Source organism: Pholcus phalangioides, unplaced genomic scaffold (genome assembly GCF_987345545.1).
Source record: "Pholcus phalangioides strain wild (caught in Gottingen) unplaced genomic scaffold, Ppha-v1.0 ptg000009l_1, whole genome shotgun sequence".
Lineage (NCBI taxonomy): Eukaryota > Metazoa > Arthropoda > Arachnida > Araneae > Pholcidae > Pholcus > Pholcus phalangioides.
The window spans coordinates 16,583,350-16,602,017 of NW_028301602.1; the positions used below are offsets into that span (position 1 = coordinate 16,583,350).

An 18,668-nucleotide genomic window follows, 5' to 3' on the forward strand; every position below is an offset into this window, starting at 1 on the left:
TAAGTCAGGGCTTAAGGGGTCTCATACCTTTTAACATGTGAAAAACTATGCTCTCTGTAATATAGAAATATCATTAAAAATACTACTTAACTTACTACTACTACTACTTCAAATTTTTTTACGCATATTTTTGATTGTATATGCTATCCTACGTCAGTATAAAGTTTGAAATATCTCTAATACATAATTTTTTACAAATTTTCAAAATAATGCATTAAAAACAGCTCGCGGGCATGATAAAATGGTATTACATCAATGTAATTGAATAAAAATTGATTCAAATTGCAAAGAAAATTGTTTAGTTCATGAAATGAAGGGAAAGATTGAGATTTCATTTACACTCAATCTTATTTGAAATTAAATTTCTTTGAAATTCAAAAAAAAATTTAATTTAATTTTAAATAAGATTGAGTTAATGAAATTTTGCTGCATTTCACGAACTGAACAGTGTCCATTATATTTTGAATCAATATTTAATACATACATCGATGTCATGCTATTTTCATCACACGCACAAGCTGTTTTTAATGCTTTTTTTTCAAATTTGCAAAAAATTAATTATAAAAGATGTATGAAACTTTATACTGACATAGAAAGTGTATATAATCAAAAATATTTATAAAAAGTTAAAATAAATAAATGGTTAAGTAGTATTTTCAATGATATTTCTACAAGAGCATAGCTTCCCAAATTTTTGCTCCATCACCCTCTTCAGAAAAGTTTTTGTTCTCATCGCCCACAACTGCAGCCAACCCATAGGATCCTATACTGAAACCAAAGCTTCCACTGCCCCCTCAGACATTTCCATCGCCACAAGGAGCGATATTGCCCACTTTGGGAGAAACACTGGTCTAATAGCTTTTCAGTACGTTAAAAGATATGAGAACCCTAACTGCCTGAGGTCAAAACAAAAACTTTTACAGTGAGAAAAAGCAACCCACACATTTGTGGCACCAGGGTCACCTATTGATGAAAAATATGATTGAAAGAGATTAGCCAGTAACTAACTAGCAATAAAATAGATAATTTTTCTGAAAATTAACTCTTTATTTAATTCATTACATACAAGTTCGTTACATGCTTAAGTAGTAAAACTAGTATCTAGGTGGTCTACTCTATTTATCACACCGTCTTCTCAGTTGACATGCAACGAGACTAACAGATTATTGAACTCATTTTAGATCGTACTATCGTTCACTTTCATGAAAGATATACGATATAATCACTAATATTTTTATGGCCGAAAATATCGGTATTCTGACATTTCTATTTTATGGGAATAACACGCACACTTATTCTGAAAAAACTTCAATTTTTCTCTGGTTTTCAAAGATAAGATGTTCCAGTTTCGAAAATGATACCTTAAGAAAAATTATATCTTCATTTACTATAAAAGTGAGCAATAAAAGTATTTTTCTTCTAGGTTTTTATTGTTTTTCTGATATATTTTCTTCATTTCCTTGAGAAATAAGAAGTCCGAAATGAACTCTTTCTCTTCTTGTTTTTTAACTTTCACTTCTTTATATCTTTTTCCCTCTTGGCATCATTTTGGCGATAAATCTCAAAACTTTCTTCTAAGGAAATTTCAGTTTTTTTTTTTTCCTTTTTTATCTTATTTTTCAAGATTTTTCAAAAGCCAAAGGAAAGAAAAAAGAAAGTTATTTAAAGACAGAAACTTATTGTATTTTGTGTATATCTGGATTTGAAACTGGTGGTTTCTGTATCTTCGTTTCGTAGCGCATAGTGATATTAACATTCAGAATCTCATCTTTGAACAGGTATGGCATGATTTTCTACATTCAATACTTATTTCTCCTGATTTATTAATTTTTGAAATGATGCAGATCAAATGTATATTTCACTTGCTAAACAATATCACTAACGAGAAAAAATAATATAACTTAAATGCTATGTTGTATTCGTTCATTTTATTTCAGTTATGTTCATATGCATGAAAAATGGTAGAAAATAATATTGATTAATTGAGTTACTAAAATTATTCATTGAGGTCATTTTTAAGGTGACCGGAGCCAAACTGACTGGCCTGACTCTTCTCACCTGGGCCAAACTGACCATTAGAAAGAAAAAAATTTTGATTGATTTGTGTGTATATTGTATGATAAAAGACCCTTTAAAAAGAAAAAATAGTAATTAATTCATTTATTTATCAATTAATTAGGATCGATATCTTTACTAGGGCCATTGACGTTAAGTGCCCTTACGCATACCTCAAATCTTAATTTGAAAAAAAATAAATCATTTAAAACAGTTAAAATGAGGTGGTTAAAAATATATTTGTGGAGCGAAGAGGATACAGTAAAACCTGTCAGTTTGGACATCTTTGTATCTAGGACACCTCTCTACATTGAATGGTTTTGAATGTAACCAACCATAATCCTATAACATAATATCCAAAATACTGTGCCGCTGTATCTTGAACAGGTTTGAATGAAACCGTGAGTGTCTAACTTAGACAGGTTTTGATAGAATCGTCCAACTTAGATTTTGCTGTATATGATTGAACAAGATGTGAAGTACTTATAAGATTAAAAGGTGAAATTGAAATGAAATTATGAAATTGATCTTTCAAGATCAATAATCATTCAAATGTCGTTAAATTTTTATCCGAAAATTAAATATATATTCAAGTATAGTTTTGAAGCCATTAAAATTTGCGCCATTTTGTTTCATTTAATCCAAATACTGACTCTACGGGAATATAAGAATAAATCATGCAAATACAAATGTAGTACAAAACACAAATATAGTGAATCATGCCCAAATATATTTCAGTTATTTTAAAATGGTTTTGGGGTGCTGATTCCAAATCTGGCATTGATTTTGTTATATTGGCTCTACTTTCTGAGATATAGAGTGAAAATCAAACTTCAAAAGTTTTCACGTTTCTTCAACTTTTGGACATTTATATACAGATAAAATCTGTATATTTTGATTGTTATATTAGTCAAATATGTATAATTAATGTATGTGTGATATAGATTTAAATTTATATAATATACCTGAAGATTTAATTTTTTTTTTAATTACGTCTATTTCTTTTTTTCAAATAAATGTAAAAATTTTCATTCGGATGTGTACCAGAGGAGTATTTGGTAACATGGTAATTTAAAACATTATTCTATTTTCCATTATTGATTCTCATTTATTAATGATTTACATAATACTTATATACTATTGTTTTAATTTATATTAAAAAGTACATATAAATGTTCAGTTATAAATTTTCTAAAAACACCGGTCTGCGATGAAAAAACTTAAAACTAATTAATGTTTTTTATAGTTTTTTGGATGCTAATTACTGTAAAATTAATTAAAAAATTTTATCACGTCTAGTTTTTGAGGTAAAGTGAAAATTAAATTTCAATAGTAATGCATACGCAGCGTATAAACCTCATTGAAACTGTGCGTTATAAACAAACATATTAAATCATTTCCAAAGATATTTCAGTGATTTTAGAATAATTTTGGGGCACTGACTGTGAATCTGGAATTGGTTTTGCCACACCGGTTCTACTTTTTGAGGAAAAAGTAAAAATTAAATTTCAATAGTTATACCATAAGCAGCATACGAATCACATTGATACTATACGCTATAAAAAAATATAATGAATCATAACCAAAGATAATCCAGTGATTTTAGAATGACTTTAGGAAGCTGATTCCGAATCTGGCATTGGTTTTGACATATGGGTTCTACTTTTTGAGAGAAGTTGAAATAAAATTCCAATAGTTATACTATAAGCAGCATACGAATCACATTGAAACTTTGTGTTATGAATTAATGTATTGAGCCATTGCCAAATATATTTCACTGATTACATTGTGATTTTAGGATCTATCATTATAATGACAGAGCTAGAATATAAATGTGAAGAATGTATTTATGAGATGAGATAAAATGATAATAAAAATTCCAAAGTATTTGGATTTGAGTTATTTCTCCCAAAATATGAAATCATTTTGTGAAAAAACCTTACACGGTAGGAAAAAAATGGATTTCATTTTTGAAATCCGCACTGAAAACAGAATAAAAATCAGTGGCCGAAGCTAGAACAATTTTTGAAAAGTATTTTTTTATAGACCTGTGAAACTAATAAATCTCAAAATCATTCAACAACATTCATTAAATGATAAAGAGTTTTCTCTTCACTAAGCAAAAATTTGAAATAATACAGAAAATAATTTAGATCTCAAGTAAATTAACGAATATCGAATTTGTTTGAAAAAAAATGCAAATATTTATTTTAATATGCTGCGTGTTCAAGGTACTATAACAGTTTTTGTGGAAGTATTATAACATATTACGGAACAGTCATTAAGTCAATTATTAAATCATTTTTTACCCACGAGTTATAAATAATTTATTAACCCATCAAAAATCTAGTTATCGACGTATGAAACGAACTCAGTGAACCATTATGATCTTTAACTAAGGGTTTAACTCAGACGCAATTATAATAATCAAAGATTATGAGATTTCTGCTCAGTTATTCAATGCATGAGCCAAGTTTAATAACCCGTTAATTATTCTCGCTAAAAGGATATGGATTCATTTTAAGAAGGAACTTTCCATTTGAAAAATCTCTTGACAGGATATTTAGCAAGAAGTGAAAATATAGGATTAACACTCGGGGATTGTTTTCCGAAGTGGACACTGGTTTTTTTTTAAACACTTTCTCTCAAAGAGATTATAATACACAAAACACGTCGCTTGAGTGAGTCAGAAAGTGAAATAAACTTTTCTTCTTTTTTTAAACTGTATTTATATATAGTTTCCATATTTGTTTTCCTTCTTGTTTAAACAGGGATCGATAGGAAGTCATATTTTAAAATAATTTGTTATTCACGGCGATTTCAGAAAACCTATCTACATTTTTGGAAAAATACTATTCGTTTTTAACTGTAGATACCGCCTAAAGTAGTAGTAAAACGTAAAAAATGAATTTAATGAAAAATGAAATGATTGTGATACCATCATAATGCGGTTTGAAACGCATCATATCGAAATTGGAAATTTTTTTTAACCAAGAAAGAACTAACTCTATATTTATCTATAGAGAGTGCAAATGTGTTTATTCATCTTGTATAGATATGATTACAATATTTTAATAGAACTTATTGCTTTACGTGTTATTTGTTTGAATCATTCGTGAATACGACCGACCTCTCACGGTCTATGGTGTTCTCCAAAGAAATTCCACATAGACGTCGTTGCCTACGAATCCTTGTTAACGTCCGTCTTCTATTGATAAATTTTTAAACTAAATTGATAGGCCCATTCCCAAAAAAAGAATTTTAAACAATGAGAAGCGTTACATACGCACCGTTTACTGCATTGTGCTTGGAAAAGCAGTAAATTTTCATTTAAACAGAATTTCAAAATATGTTGCAAAAGTTTCTCAACAGATGGTGATAAGTATAAAAGGTAAGTATAGTGAAAAATAAATAATAATAGTAATAGAGTAGTATTGTAAACATATTCATCAATTGTAGTTTCAAAAAAAAAAATTTCAAAAATGCATGTAGATGTCTCTTTCAACGGGGATTGTCCGCTATTGGGAAATGTACAGAGTGCATAGATAACAGAGGGTAATGGCATTTTACTGGCGAACACTAGAAGCATACTTCGAATTAGAAAAATCCGCATTTGATGCTGTTTTTTCCCAACTTTCCTGCGTTTTTCGAATTTAAATGTCGCAGCGACTATTCCACTTGGAAACATGGAGTTTTTTTAGTTGGCATCGGGAGAGATAGGGCAACAGTTCTCTTGTTGGGTTTTTAGGCACGCTGGGAGTGTAAAAAAAATTATTTTGTTTTTATTTTAATAACTATACAACTTGAAACATAAATGACATATGTGAGTAATACACGTTATTTGGATACCTTTTCTAATTGAAAGTATGCCTCTAGGATCAACGGTTCACCAGTAGAATATCATACACCCTGCTCCTATGCACCCTGTATAACAGCAATGTAATTCGAATGATACTGCACTTGGTACATGGAAGTATAATTCGTATAATTTGAAATATTAAAATTTTGATGTAACAAAGAATTTGATAAACTAGTGGATGCTTAAAATTTATAAAGATAACTTCAATCGATTGAATCATCTGCTAACAATAATTATAACAAATATATAATTTGATAATTAACCAACGAATTAATTAACCACTATAATAAATTTACTCCGAACAGTAAGAGTCCGTTTTCAATGAATCAATTAACTATCATTAACCTTTCAGAGTTCCCGACACTTTTATTAATTGATTACACTGCTCAACACTGATTTTGTTCTCGAAAATATTTCAGTGATTTTAGGGCAATGATTTCGAATCTTTTTGTCAGATTGGCTCCAGTTTTCGAGATAAAGTGAAAACTATATTTCAATGTTAATACCATGAGTCAGAGGAGCCGACATGAAGGAAACATTAAAACATTGTGGGGGGGGGGGGCCTGAAAGTAGCTAGTTGTCCCGTATATACAGCACTCGAGCGCTTACGCAGGAGAGGGAGAGTGCATTGCATTGTTTTATCAGAAATTATTCGGGGGAGGGCAAAATTCTTAATTAATTAATGGTTAATAATAACGATAATTAATAATAAAACGGTAATTATGATTTATGACAATTAATGATAACGATAATTTCAGTTGCAAAAACTCCGTTGGATTTAGTATTCTCAAAGTGGAAAGTATCCGTTTTATAGCGGGAAGTAATTAATGCAAGTGATAATACTTTTTCCTGTGTACATCATTATTCTTTTCCCATGTTCTGAAATGTTCTGTTTTTTTTTCATATTCAATAAATTTAATAGTAGATTATTATTGTTTCTCGTGTAATATATTTGTCCCGAGTGCTAATTGTTTTTATTATGGTGGATATGATCCAAACTGTATTACAATTAATTCCATCTTGATCGAACTCCCACGGAATTTCGAAATTTATTACAACTAACACCGAACACAAAACAACAAAATTTATTTTGTTAACAATGAAGTCTGAAAAATTTAAATGAGGTGTTTTCAAAATCCTAGTGTCAGCGGGGATGTCTCTGTTAAATTTTCTCTGAGACCATATCACGCTTTTGTTGCTGCAACTGATGGATAATTCGAAAATATTAGTTTTTTTTTCATGACTGCAATGCCATCTTTTCCAGAAATTTGTTGAAATTATGCCTGACTGAAAATTTATCGTTTCTCCAAACGATAATTATGAATAAATTATCGTTAAATAATAATTATTAAAATAATGTTAATTAATGATTTTAATGATAACTAATATTCTCCGCATGTCACTTAAAATGGGGGAGGGGGAGAGCGTCAGTATTTTCGAATATGCTTAGGTACAGCATGGCCGATAAAAAAAGGTTGGGAACCATTGATCCAGCTAAACATCGCCAATTCGACATTTAAAAACATCGGGATGTACGGCACACACAGGTTATCATGGTGACAGGTGCGTATTTTGCTTCCTGCCATACAAAAATGAATGCTATAGCTTGAATAACAATTGTTTCTTTTCCCCCAACGAAACTGATTGATGTTCGACGGGAAAAGACGGAAACATACACTTGCATACAACAGGCAAAAAAAGTTTTCAAGGATTTAAGAATACACTTTTAAATACAATTCTCCAACAGAGCGCGTATCATACATGCGATCATTCAAGTAAGCACAACGACAAAAAATAACTCTATTTAAGAAGCATTAAGGAGTTGGAAAGGGTGATTATTTAGGGTGAGCATGTCGAACCTGAAAATCGCTAGTGAAGTTCTTCTACGCTTGAATCAACAAGCATAGGATGAACATGGTGATGGAAATGTCGAATAGTTTATCTGGATTGGAAAAAAAAAATGTTTATTCATTATATTTTTGGAGACGAAAAACTAATGTTTCGATGTCTCTGGAGACATTTCTTCTCAGAACGAGCTAATAAAAAGCATTGCATTTAAAAATTATGTCCAGAACAGGATACGTAATTCTAACGATGCCCATAAGGAAAGTGTTACGATACTACGAAAATTAAATCGATTTCAAAAATGACTTATCCGACTGTTGCTGAACAACTTATCACAACAGAAATAAAGTTCTCATTCTTTTAATGTACTACTACGTACGATTCTGGTCTATCGCGAGAGGGTAATTTACATTTTATCCTCGAAGGAGATTGTTAGTTAGAGAGCTAATATACAAGTGTATACTGTCTTAACCATTTAAGACCTAAGCATTGGTTTTTTGGAATTTCAAGATGTTTTTGCATTTTTGATTCTCAAAAAAAATACACTATATGTATATTCATCTTCACATACTATTTTTTTTTCGAATTTTATTGCTAAATTTTACGTAAGAAAACCACTTTTCGTGGAGACACTTTCGCCTGGAAGCCATCTTAGAAAACCCCTGAAAGTTCAACTTTAAGTGCTGCCCTCGACGAAAGTCCCCAAAATTCATATTTACCATATTTCTAACTCAAAATTCACTTTACGTCAGGGCTCAATTCTCTGAGGTCAAGAGAAAAAATTCTACAGAAAGAAAAAAAGCAACAAACATATTTGTGGCACCAGGGTCTGAAAGGCCCTAATTTCTGTTTTTTGCGCCACGTGTAACATGAATCACCCAAAGCGACACGCTGTCCTCTTACCAATAGGAAAAACAGTATCATTGTTTTCGTACAAAGCTCAACACGCCTCACGCCAGCGTGTGAAGGCGTGATTTGCCCTCATCGGGCGTGATCTCGTCTGATTTCGTCGATCTTCTCTGCATTTTTGTTGCGTTTAATGTGTTTTCATTGAGCGAAATGGCAAAAATCCGTGAAATACAGATGACAAATGTGCCACGCTAGGAACACACAAACGCGTAGCGTAATAAAATGATAAAATTCTGCCGACATGAAATGGTCCTATTCGGTTCACGCTATGCAAAAACCTTGCTTTTGGAAAAATACGGCTTTACGACAACACTTTCTACACCATTATCGATCGACACCAGTATTGATTGGTAAGGGACAATGCGAGGTTGTGGTGTCGCAGGGAATTTTTCTCTAATAGGGCTGTTAATAAATACCCCGGAGGTAGTAAATTGTAACACATATGACACGTTTAAAAAGAAATACGATAGACATGTTGGGGTAAATCGAGAGGCTATCCATACATAGAATAAGACAACCATAAGTATTCTTTATGGACATTGTATAATATTTTTATCATGTGTATATATTGTTTATAATTTTTGTAAATCCATTTTTAATTGGGTTGCTGTATTTTTATGACATCCATATTGGTCATGGGCATCTTTTTCTCAACCACCTCGTTGGGCATTTTGCCTGTTGTGGTGTTGTATTCGTATTTGTATCATGGCGGGGGCGCCATCTGTCTTCCGTGTGCGTGACTATGCGTGTTTCCGATACAGAAGAGACCTTCTAAAACTGTCTAAGCTGGTTTCGAACCCAATATAGTCTCAGTTTTTTATTCAGATAGAATAGATGAGATTAAAAGGAATTTTAGTTAACTTCACTAAAACTTAGAAGTTTTCACTAATTTATTTCTAACACTGAGAATTTCCCACAATTTTTCACCACCTTGCTCTTAAATGAATCTCTTATTCCCTACAATCTAGGAAGGTTTGAGGCTATTACTTGGGAAATAATTCCCTTCTCGGCTTTCTGACCGCATCTAATGACACTAAGAAAACGTCTCAACCTAAAACGGTTGAGACGGCATTTTTGTCCGCAAAATTCTTAACTTGGACATAGAAATTTCTTTTATAATATCTCTGTTTTAGCTTGACAGAACCTTCTTTCAACCTATGATAGAGTCAGTGCCGGGAGTTTTTCTATTCACAGTATTCAGTAATTTGGATTTCTGTATTTATTTTGCATTACATCCATGTTTTTTATACACTTTCTTTTTTGGATGTTATTTTTTTAAGTATGTTTTTCGATTTTTATGCTGATTTTGGCTTCAGAATTGGTCGGTGTGTAATAAAATTTGTTATTCGACATTTTAATTACACGGAAAAAGTTGTGCATCCCCCATTCGATAAAAAGACGACTTCGGATGTTAAAAACTTTGAACTTGAACACATCACCTGAACAGTTAAAAGACCAAATATTAATTAATTAAAAACTCCTGTAATATCTAAATCTTAATAACATGCATGTATGAAATTTAATAAATGGATGTACAGGGTGGTTATAATTAAACTAACACTACTCCGACCAATGTCGCGCCCGTTGTGGAGGACGCATTTCATTGAAACTTGGTATGTACGTTATTTGGACCATGGGAAAAATATAACTTCGATAACAGAAAGCGTCGATTTTTCACCTGGTGGTCGAAAATTGAACCATTCGTTTTTATTGAATCTTTCTTACCCCTCCCCCCTTCCCCCCATGGTTCATATATACGGTTACCCACTTTCTCCAAAATATCTCCATCAGAATGGGCGCTACATACGTCCGAGAGTAGTGCCGGTTTATTTATGTAACTACCCAGTATATTTAAGAATTGGAAATTGGACACACACGACGTATTCAATTAGATTCAACGATCGTAGGATTTTTTTAATGCCAGTTGAAAGCTCAAAATACCAAATTGTTGTTATACATTTGAATATGTCAAATGAGAAAAATAAAATGAAAATATTTTGTATCTTGTAGATTTAAAAAAATTGACGAAAAACATATTATCGGCTTTCTCGATGTATAAAAATTGAGAAATGTCAGAAGTAAACTTGGTATATATACATGAATCGTCAAGCCATCACACACTTGTCGCCTTTGAGAACGAACCCGGGTATTCCGCATCCGACACTTCTGCATTTCTTGAAGAATGGATCGTACGATTCACCAGATTTACATTTACTGACTTGTCCAACTAAATTTCCGTCTTTCGGATTCACGTCGATGAGAAGCGTGAAAGAAAGTCCTGGCGCGAATGCAGCCCCTCCACCTGGAAATATTGCCGGAAAGAATTCGAGTTTACAGACGTTACCCGGCTTCAGCTCAGCAAAATTACAAATCGCACAGTGAACGTTACGGTAACGTATGAAACGAAAAGTATCGTTGCTTTTAACAGCATACACAGGAGCCATGTATGAATGACATTTCCGGAAAGTGCTTCTATCAGTCCACGCAGGATCGCAATGCTCTACGAGACCCTTGATGCAGAATCTTGGACGATGATCAAACGGAATATCAGCGGTCATATCAACCGGAAAGAATTCCCAGGAACCGTTGGAATTCTCCCAGTGGCCCCATGAATCACTTTTTTCATCGTACGTCAAGTACTCAATAAGATCTTTCTCGGAATAACTTTGACGTAAATTCTTATGCACGGTCATCGTCCAAAACTTAAGGCTAGCGAGCTCTTCACCGTTACATATCGCACAGAAAACATTCTTGTAGGTAACATTCTCCTTGAGATCGAAAGCTGGAAGTAAAGAGTAAGGATTTCGCATGTTATAGTTATGGCATTGATCCGAGATCTCGGGATTTCCGATCCATCTTGGATGACATTCGCTCACCATGAAGAAAGAAAAGCTGTTGCCTGGAGGTGTGACGCACTCTTCACGTCTCCTATCGCTTTGGGATCTTTGCCTGAGCCTCCTGTTAGACGAATCAACGCAGCAGGTTTCGTACTCGACGCAGAGTGCATCGCAATCACAATGCCGGTTGTAGTAGTAATTGTTGTAATGCTGATTACTGGAACGGTTGAGTCCCACACTCACGCTGGAGCAAGTGGCTTCCGGTTCACATAATGCACCCAAATCCATCAAATCTTGAGAACTAACGTCCTCCACTGAAACTTTCCAGCGTCGCGCTGATGTTAGGAACAGGCAACTGAAAACGACGCATAAGAAAATCGTGATCCTGGTTGTTATCATGATCCTAATGGAGGTAATCGGAAGGAATCTGTCAAATCAGAAGTGATAATTTTATACACAATTGTTATACAAAAATAATCAAATTAGAATAGTTTATAAATTATTTCAATGCCAGGCCTGTTGTTACCAGACGCTCGCATTTTCGGTTTCATTTTGCGTGTCATCATGCGTTTTCATGATTTCTTAATTTTTTCATTTTTTCATTATTTCTTAATTTTTTCATTTTTTCATGATTTCTTAATTTTTTCCTCATTTTCATTTTTCCGAAATGTTTTTGTTTTCCCTTTCCGGGGAAAAGAAATTTCACTGCTCACGCATATATCAGTCCATCTTCGTGTGTTTATGTGGTTTTTCATTTTCATGAATATTAACATGCTTTGACGAATCTCCGTCGAAATTCAAAGAGAACAAGAACCGGTGTTACCTCCAAACAGGTCAGATGCTATTTGATCATTGCTAACAGAGATTCTTTAATTTTTTTTTCTGATCCCTGCTCATGTCTACAATGTCTATCCTACTGCAATGTCTGCCGCAGCCAAAGGCGTACGCAGGGGGATGCTCAAAGTGCCCAAGCCGACCTAAAATCTGTAAAAAAATTTAATATTTCCGTGAAAATTATTTCAAATATCGAAAGAAAATACACTTTATATGCTATATAAACCAATTCCTGTTAATTTAAATGCTTTTTGAAGGGTAGCAACTCAAAATTTCTCGGGAAGAATATTTTGGTGCTGCCCCCTCTAAAGGTCGATCTTGCGTACGCCCTTGGCCTCACCCACTATCAAAACTTCGAGATATACAGTCGGCCCCGCTTAATCGGACAACTGATGAACGGATACCCACTTAAACGGATAAAATCCTCCGGCTCCAAAATTTCTGCCATAGAGCGGGAGTTGCCAATGTAGAGTTGCTCGCGGAACTCTTGATGGTTATAAGCCTGTTCAGCGGAACCCTTGATGATCGTGTTCTGGTTAGGAGGAGGAAAAACCCTTGATGATAGAAAGGTGATTCTCGGAACAAATTTTTGAATGTTTATGCAAAAAAAAAGTTTATCCCTACTGCCGTCTCAACAGCATCGTAGCCCCTGGGCAAAATGAAAGAGGGCTTAGGCACTACCTCTCAATAAGGGGCCTAAGCAGAAGCAAAGAAGATTTCTTCCCAAGAAATTCTGAAGTATCACCTTTCAAAAAGCATTTAAATTAACAGAAATTGGTTAAAATAGCATGTAAAAGGTACTTTCTTTCGATATTTTAATTTTTTTTTAACCGAAATATTGAACCTTTTTAATTTTTGGTCGATTTGGGAGGGTCCACACTCCTCGGGGGGGGGGCCGTGCAGGGGTCTCTCTGCTCTTAATATACATATTTATTGCTATAAAATCATTGTTTCAGATCTTATCGTGGAACCTCTATTTAACTGATGGCCTCCCACAAGGTGGGGGGTGGGGGCTGGTAAAACTCCAGTCCGTGGCTCCGACGATCTCATCAGTTTTGTTCTTGTTTTTATATATTCACGATAGAGGGGGCCCGTGAAGAGTCTGACCTGGAAGTCCACCAAAATCTCAGCCTAAAGAGCCCTTCTGCAGCATGTGGGGCCCATGGGTCTCTGTGCCTTGCCCAGTTGAACCCATGGTTGGGACTAACAACGTTGAAGCCCTTTCATCTTATTGGGAGGCATATTCACGAATTAAGAGTTCTGATTATAACCATCACCAGAGCTCCCGTACAAGAACTCTGGCATGAGCTTTAAATAATCATGAAAATGCTTGATTATTATTTCATGATGCTAATCATTGAATCATAAGATGTTTATCTGAGTTGTCGGTTTTTCGTTACACTATAAATTCTCTATACAGGAGGCCCCACTAAAGATCTGCCAAGGGGGCCTGGTGTCAGTATATGGGGGGGGGGGGGGGGGAGGAGGCCAATGATAATGCTCGTGGGAAAAGGAAAAATTTTATTCCTACATGAAATGTGCCCTCCAACTTTGTTTTCCTCCAGATTCCAACAAAGATTGTTGCCCTCCAACTTTGTATTGCCTTCCATTTCACCTGCCTCACTCTGCGCATAGAATCTCAAAATAATTTGCTACTTTATATAATGTAGGGAATTGTTTTCTGTGCAGCCAAAATTTCATAAATTTTTTTGCTGCGCAGAAAAAAAAAATTCCTTATATATGAGATATTAAGATTTTTTTTTTTCATTCCGCATAGATATCGCAATTCTGTGCCAACTATCTGGAAAATGAAAAGGATCCTTAGTACCATAGAAATCAAAAAAAATTTATTCAACTCAGCAAGATTTTTTCCTCATTTTTCTACGAAATTTGAGCAATTGACAAGGACTACATAATTTTAAGCCCTCCGAAGTGGGCTTTGCCCCCCCCCCCCCACTCTGGATGAGGATTTATCGTTTTGAAGATTCTACGCCAAAATAAGAAAAAACGAAATAGGATGCTATATTTCAAAATGTGGCAAACTTGCTAGGCGGTCTGAATGACGTTTATGGCAAACACTGCAGAGACCTTCTATCTCTAGGAGGTGCTGCTCCAGCCCGAGAAAATTTCATGGGTTTTTTTTTTCTCCGCACTATAAATTCACTAAATAGCGGCCCATGAAAAATCTTTTGTCGGACTCCACCAAAGATCCTAGCCTAGAGCCTGTATCATAGAATTAACAGGTTTCGCGGAAATCGTAATATTCGATTGAGCGGGATATTTAAAAAAAAAACAAATCATTAATGAATGAAATAAAATTATAAATCAGATCAGGGCCACAACTAGGGGTAGCAGGTGGGTCTCGTGCCTCTGACGCTAGACCCGAGGGGGCGCAAATTTCATTCTGAAACCTCTCCTTCAACATAACAAGGGGCGTCAAAATGCGAGCTTGCCCGGGCGACCAAGCATCTAGTTGCGGCCCTGAATGGGATTATAAAAAAATATATTGTTGCACGTTGCACAGAGACCCCAGTGGAATAGAGGGCATTCTTATGTTTGCGTTAATGTATGAATGAAATTCGAAAAATCGATTAGTAATCGTGACTTTGTATTCCATGTAGAACTTTTAGACACAAGTGTAATTCAGTGTTTTTCCCACTGTGGTCCGTGAGTACTTTTTAAGGAGTCCACGATATCATTTTTTCCATTTACTTCCATTTCATGTTGTGAAATTGTAATTTGTTCAGCTTTTCATGACATGCAAAGTATAAAAATACTCTTTTATTGGAGAACGGCGTTGAAACTGACCTTCTGACAGTATAGTGGGTCCGCAGAGGATCCACTTTCACTACAGAGAGTCTAGCGATGCCAAAATAGTTCGGAAACACCGGTGTGAAGTATATATGGCCAATCAATGAATTGTACATTTGTAAATTATCTCTTGGTATGTTAGATTCGCTGTAAGATGAAGGTCTGCTATTTCTTAATATGGTGACTCCTAACAATACTGGTTTTCGATTGGGTCGGATTCAAGAAATGGGGGTCATTAAAAAAGAAAATAAATAAGCACTTGCCTCAAAAAATTTGTTTCCGACGGAGTGATGTCCACTTAGCGTAGTGCAAAACTCTCTAAATCAGAAATCTCTTGGTGAGCGACTGTTCCTCGTGACCTTCAACGTCATTCAATTCAATTAGCAAAGAAAGATAATAGTGGTGGAACCAGTTTTTAGATCAAGATGAACCTATTGGTGTTCAAAAACGCAAATCAACGTAATTTGTCTTTTTTTATATTCCTCTCACACATTTCCCTTCTTACACTCTACGTATGAGATATTCCTGTCTGGCATGTCTTGTGAAATAAAAAAAAACCATGATTCTTCTCTCACGCATCCTGTTCAACATGGCTATACAAAATAAGCCTAGAGACTATTCTTTTAAATAAAATATGAACGCAAGCAACGTGTCCAAAAAACGTTCAACAGAAAATTCTATAAAAATGTATTCTTATGGAACGCGTATCTATGTTAGGTTTTGTTCCGTTCAAGTTCATTTACAGCTGCTGCCTGATATGTTCTAAACGCGGAAAGTCGATGTTTTATGGCGTACGTGCAGAGGCATACGCAGGTGGGGCGGTGGCGCAGGGGGACCTAGCAACCCCCTTCCGCCAACGAAAAATCAGGAAAAAAATTTAATATTTCGGTAAAAAAAAAATTGATATGTATCGAAAGAAAACATTTAAATGCTATTTTAACCAAAATTTCTGTTAATTTAAATGTTTTTCTTAGAGGATGGTAAACTCAAAATTTCTCGGGAAGAAAATTTTATACCCCATTGAAGCCTTGAGTGCCTTCTCCAAAGGTGGATCCTGCGAACGCCGCTGCATGCATCCTCAATCCATGTCCTTCGACTGCAAAACTTATTTTGTAAAATTAACCAAATCATTATTATTACGCCGGTATTACACAATAAAAGTGTCATAAAAGTTCATTTATAAAACTTGAAAAATGCAATCAATAAGGTTTTGGGTTACATTCTAACAAATGTAACCTATAGTCTTATTGGTTGGTTTTTTGGGGTTTTTTTTCAAGTTTTGTAAAAGATCTTTTAACAGACTTTCATAGTGTAATCCTGGCAATACATGCATTGTTGGTTAAACATCAGGTTATGTCATACTGTTATTTAAAAATTTATATGAAATCAGAAAAATCGTGGAAAATTTTGTTCAATTGTGATCATCCTATATGTACCAGTTTTAAGCCCCTGAACTGTAGAAATATGGGATATATATATACTGTTCGATTTATAGACGGCCACAGATGTTGAAAAACTTTGAACTTGAACTCATCGCACGAACAGTTAAAAGATCGAATACTGTGATGAATGATGGTCCTAATCCTAACAATATATATATTCAATAATTGAAAATGGCATTGCATGTAAACACGATATGCACACATCAAATTAAAAGGAGATTCAACAACTAATTCATTTTGTGATTTTTTTTTTAATGTTAGTGGAAAGCTCTAAATACCAAAATCTATACACAGATTTGAATACATATAAGAAATACAAAAATAAAATGAAAATATTTCATACCTGAAGATTGAAAAAAAATGGACGAAGAACCTGATATTTGGTTCGTCAGAGCATGAACATTTATAGAAGTGTTTTAGAAACATCGGAAGAAAGCTTATTGTACATCAGAATCGTCAAGCCATTACACACTTGTCACCTTTGAGAACGAAGCCGGGTATTCCGCATCCGAGCCTTCTGCATTTCTTGAAGAATGGATCGTACGATTCACCAGCTATACATTTACTGATTTGTCCAACAAAATTTCCATCTTTCGGATTCACGTCGATGAGAAGCGTGAAAGAAAACACCGGGGTAGTACTGGGAGTTGTACTATGGGGAGCAATACCCGGTGGTAGTAGTAATGGCGCACAGACATTATTCGGCTTCGTCTCTGCAAAGTTACAAATCGCGCAGTGAACGTTACGGTAACGTGTGGGAGAAGTACCGTTGATTTTGGCAGCATATACAGGACTCATGTATGAATAGCATTTCCGGAAAATGCTTCCATCAGTCCACGCGGGATCACAATGCTGTACGAGACCTTTAATGCAGAATCTTGGACGATGATCGACTAGAATATTAACCATGAAACGAACCGAATAGAACTGCCAGGAATCATCCCAATTCTCCCAGTGACCCCACGATTCACTCTTTTCATCGTACGTCAAGTACTGTATGAGGTCTGCCTCGGAATAATTTCGAGATGATTCTTTATACACAGTCATCGTCCACACTTTTAGGCTATCGAGTTCGACATCGTTACATAGCGCGCAGAAAACGTTCTTGTAGGTTACATTCTCCTTGCTGTCGAATGCTGGAAGTAAAGAGTAAGGATTTCGCATGTTATAGTTATAGCATTGATCCGAGATCTCGGGATTTCCGATCCATCTCGGATGACATTCGCTCACCATGAAGAAAGAAAAGCTGTTGCCTGGAGGTGTGACGCACTCTTCACGTCTCCTATCGCTTTGGGATCTTTGCCTGAGCCTCCTGTTAGACGAATCAACGCAGCAGGTTTCGTACTCGACGCAGAGTGCATCGCAATCACAACGCCGTAGATAATAAGGAACATTGAAACGTCGATTGCCAATTTTCACATTGGAGCAAGTGGCTTCTGGTTCGCATAATGCACCCAAATCCTTCAAATCTTCAGAGCTAACGTCTTCCGCCGAAACTTCCCAGCGTTGCGCTGATGTTAGGAAGAAGCAGCTGAAAACGACGCATAATGAAATCCTGATCTTGATTGGCTTCATGATTCTCATTGGCATGTTCGGAAGTAATCTGTTAAATCAGAAGAGAAGTGATAATTAAATAAACTCAATTGTTATGCAGAATTAATCAAATAAGAATAATTTATAAATTATCACACAATCAAGCCCAGCGTTGCCAAACGTCCTTATTTCCGGGAATCATTTTCATGCCTTTTTTCTTTTGTCTCCATTTTCAGGTTTATTGAAAAAAATTTTTTTTCGTTTCTTGGGAAAAAACTACACTGTGAAAAATAGATGTCTTTGTGTGTCTATATGTTTCTATATGTTTTTCTTTTCTTTCATACTTATTAATTTCCACTATTTTTATTTGATTACTTTAACATAGTAAACTACAATCACTTTTTGATACGTTTCAACTCAAATAGCTAAGTGAGAATTATTTCAAAATCGGAACTTATCTCAACGTTTTGACAATGCTGAACTGAGCTGAATAGAGATTCTATTTCTGTGGCGTGAGTGATTCTCTTCAACCACACTTACAAA

The 18,668-nt window shown here is 34.8% G+C and overlaps 3 protein-coding genes across 3 annotated transcripts in view; 1 reads left to right on the forward strand and 2 right to left on the reverse strand.

The window, feature by feature from the left end:
* The first annotated feature begins 1,671 nt into the window (after positions 1-1,671).
* Positions 1,672-18,668, forward strand: part of LOC149082123 (uncharacterized) — a 31,442-nt gene continuing 14,445 nt past the window's right edge. The window contains exon 1 of the mRNA XM_089236864.1: positions 1,672-1,778. The gene's annotated coding sequence lies outside the window, so the exon portion shown is untranslated. The remainder of the gene's footprint in view (positions 1,779-18,668) is intronic.
* LOC149082124 (uncharacterized) lies at positions 10,562-15,508 on the reverse strand. Its single transcript, XM_089236863.1, has 2 exons — positions 15,414-15,508; positions 10,562-11,932 (listed from the first exon to the last, which is right to left on the reverse strand). The coding sequence occupies exon 2, from the start codon at positions 11,902-11,904 to the stop codon at positions 10,774-10,776; it is 1,131 nt and encodes a 376-aa protein (XP_089092989.1). The 5' UTR covers positions 11,905-11,932; positions 15,414-15,508; the 3' UTR covers positions 10,562-10,773.
* LOC149082125 (uncharacterized) lies at positions 17,049-18,182 on the reverse strand. Its single transcript, XM_089236537.1, has one exon. The coding sequence runs from the start codon at positions 18,180-18,182 to the stop codon at positions 17,049-17,051; it is 1,134 nt and encodes a 377-aa protein (XP_089092663.1).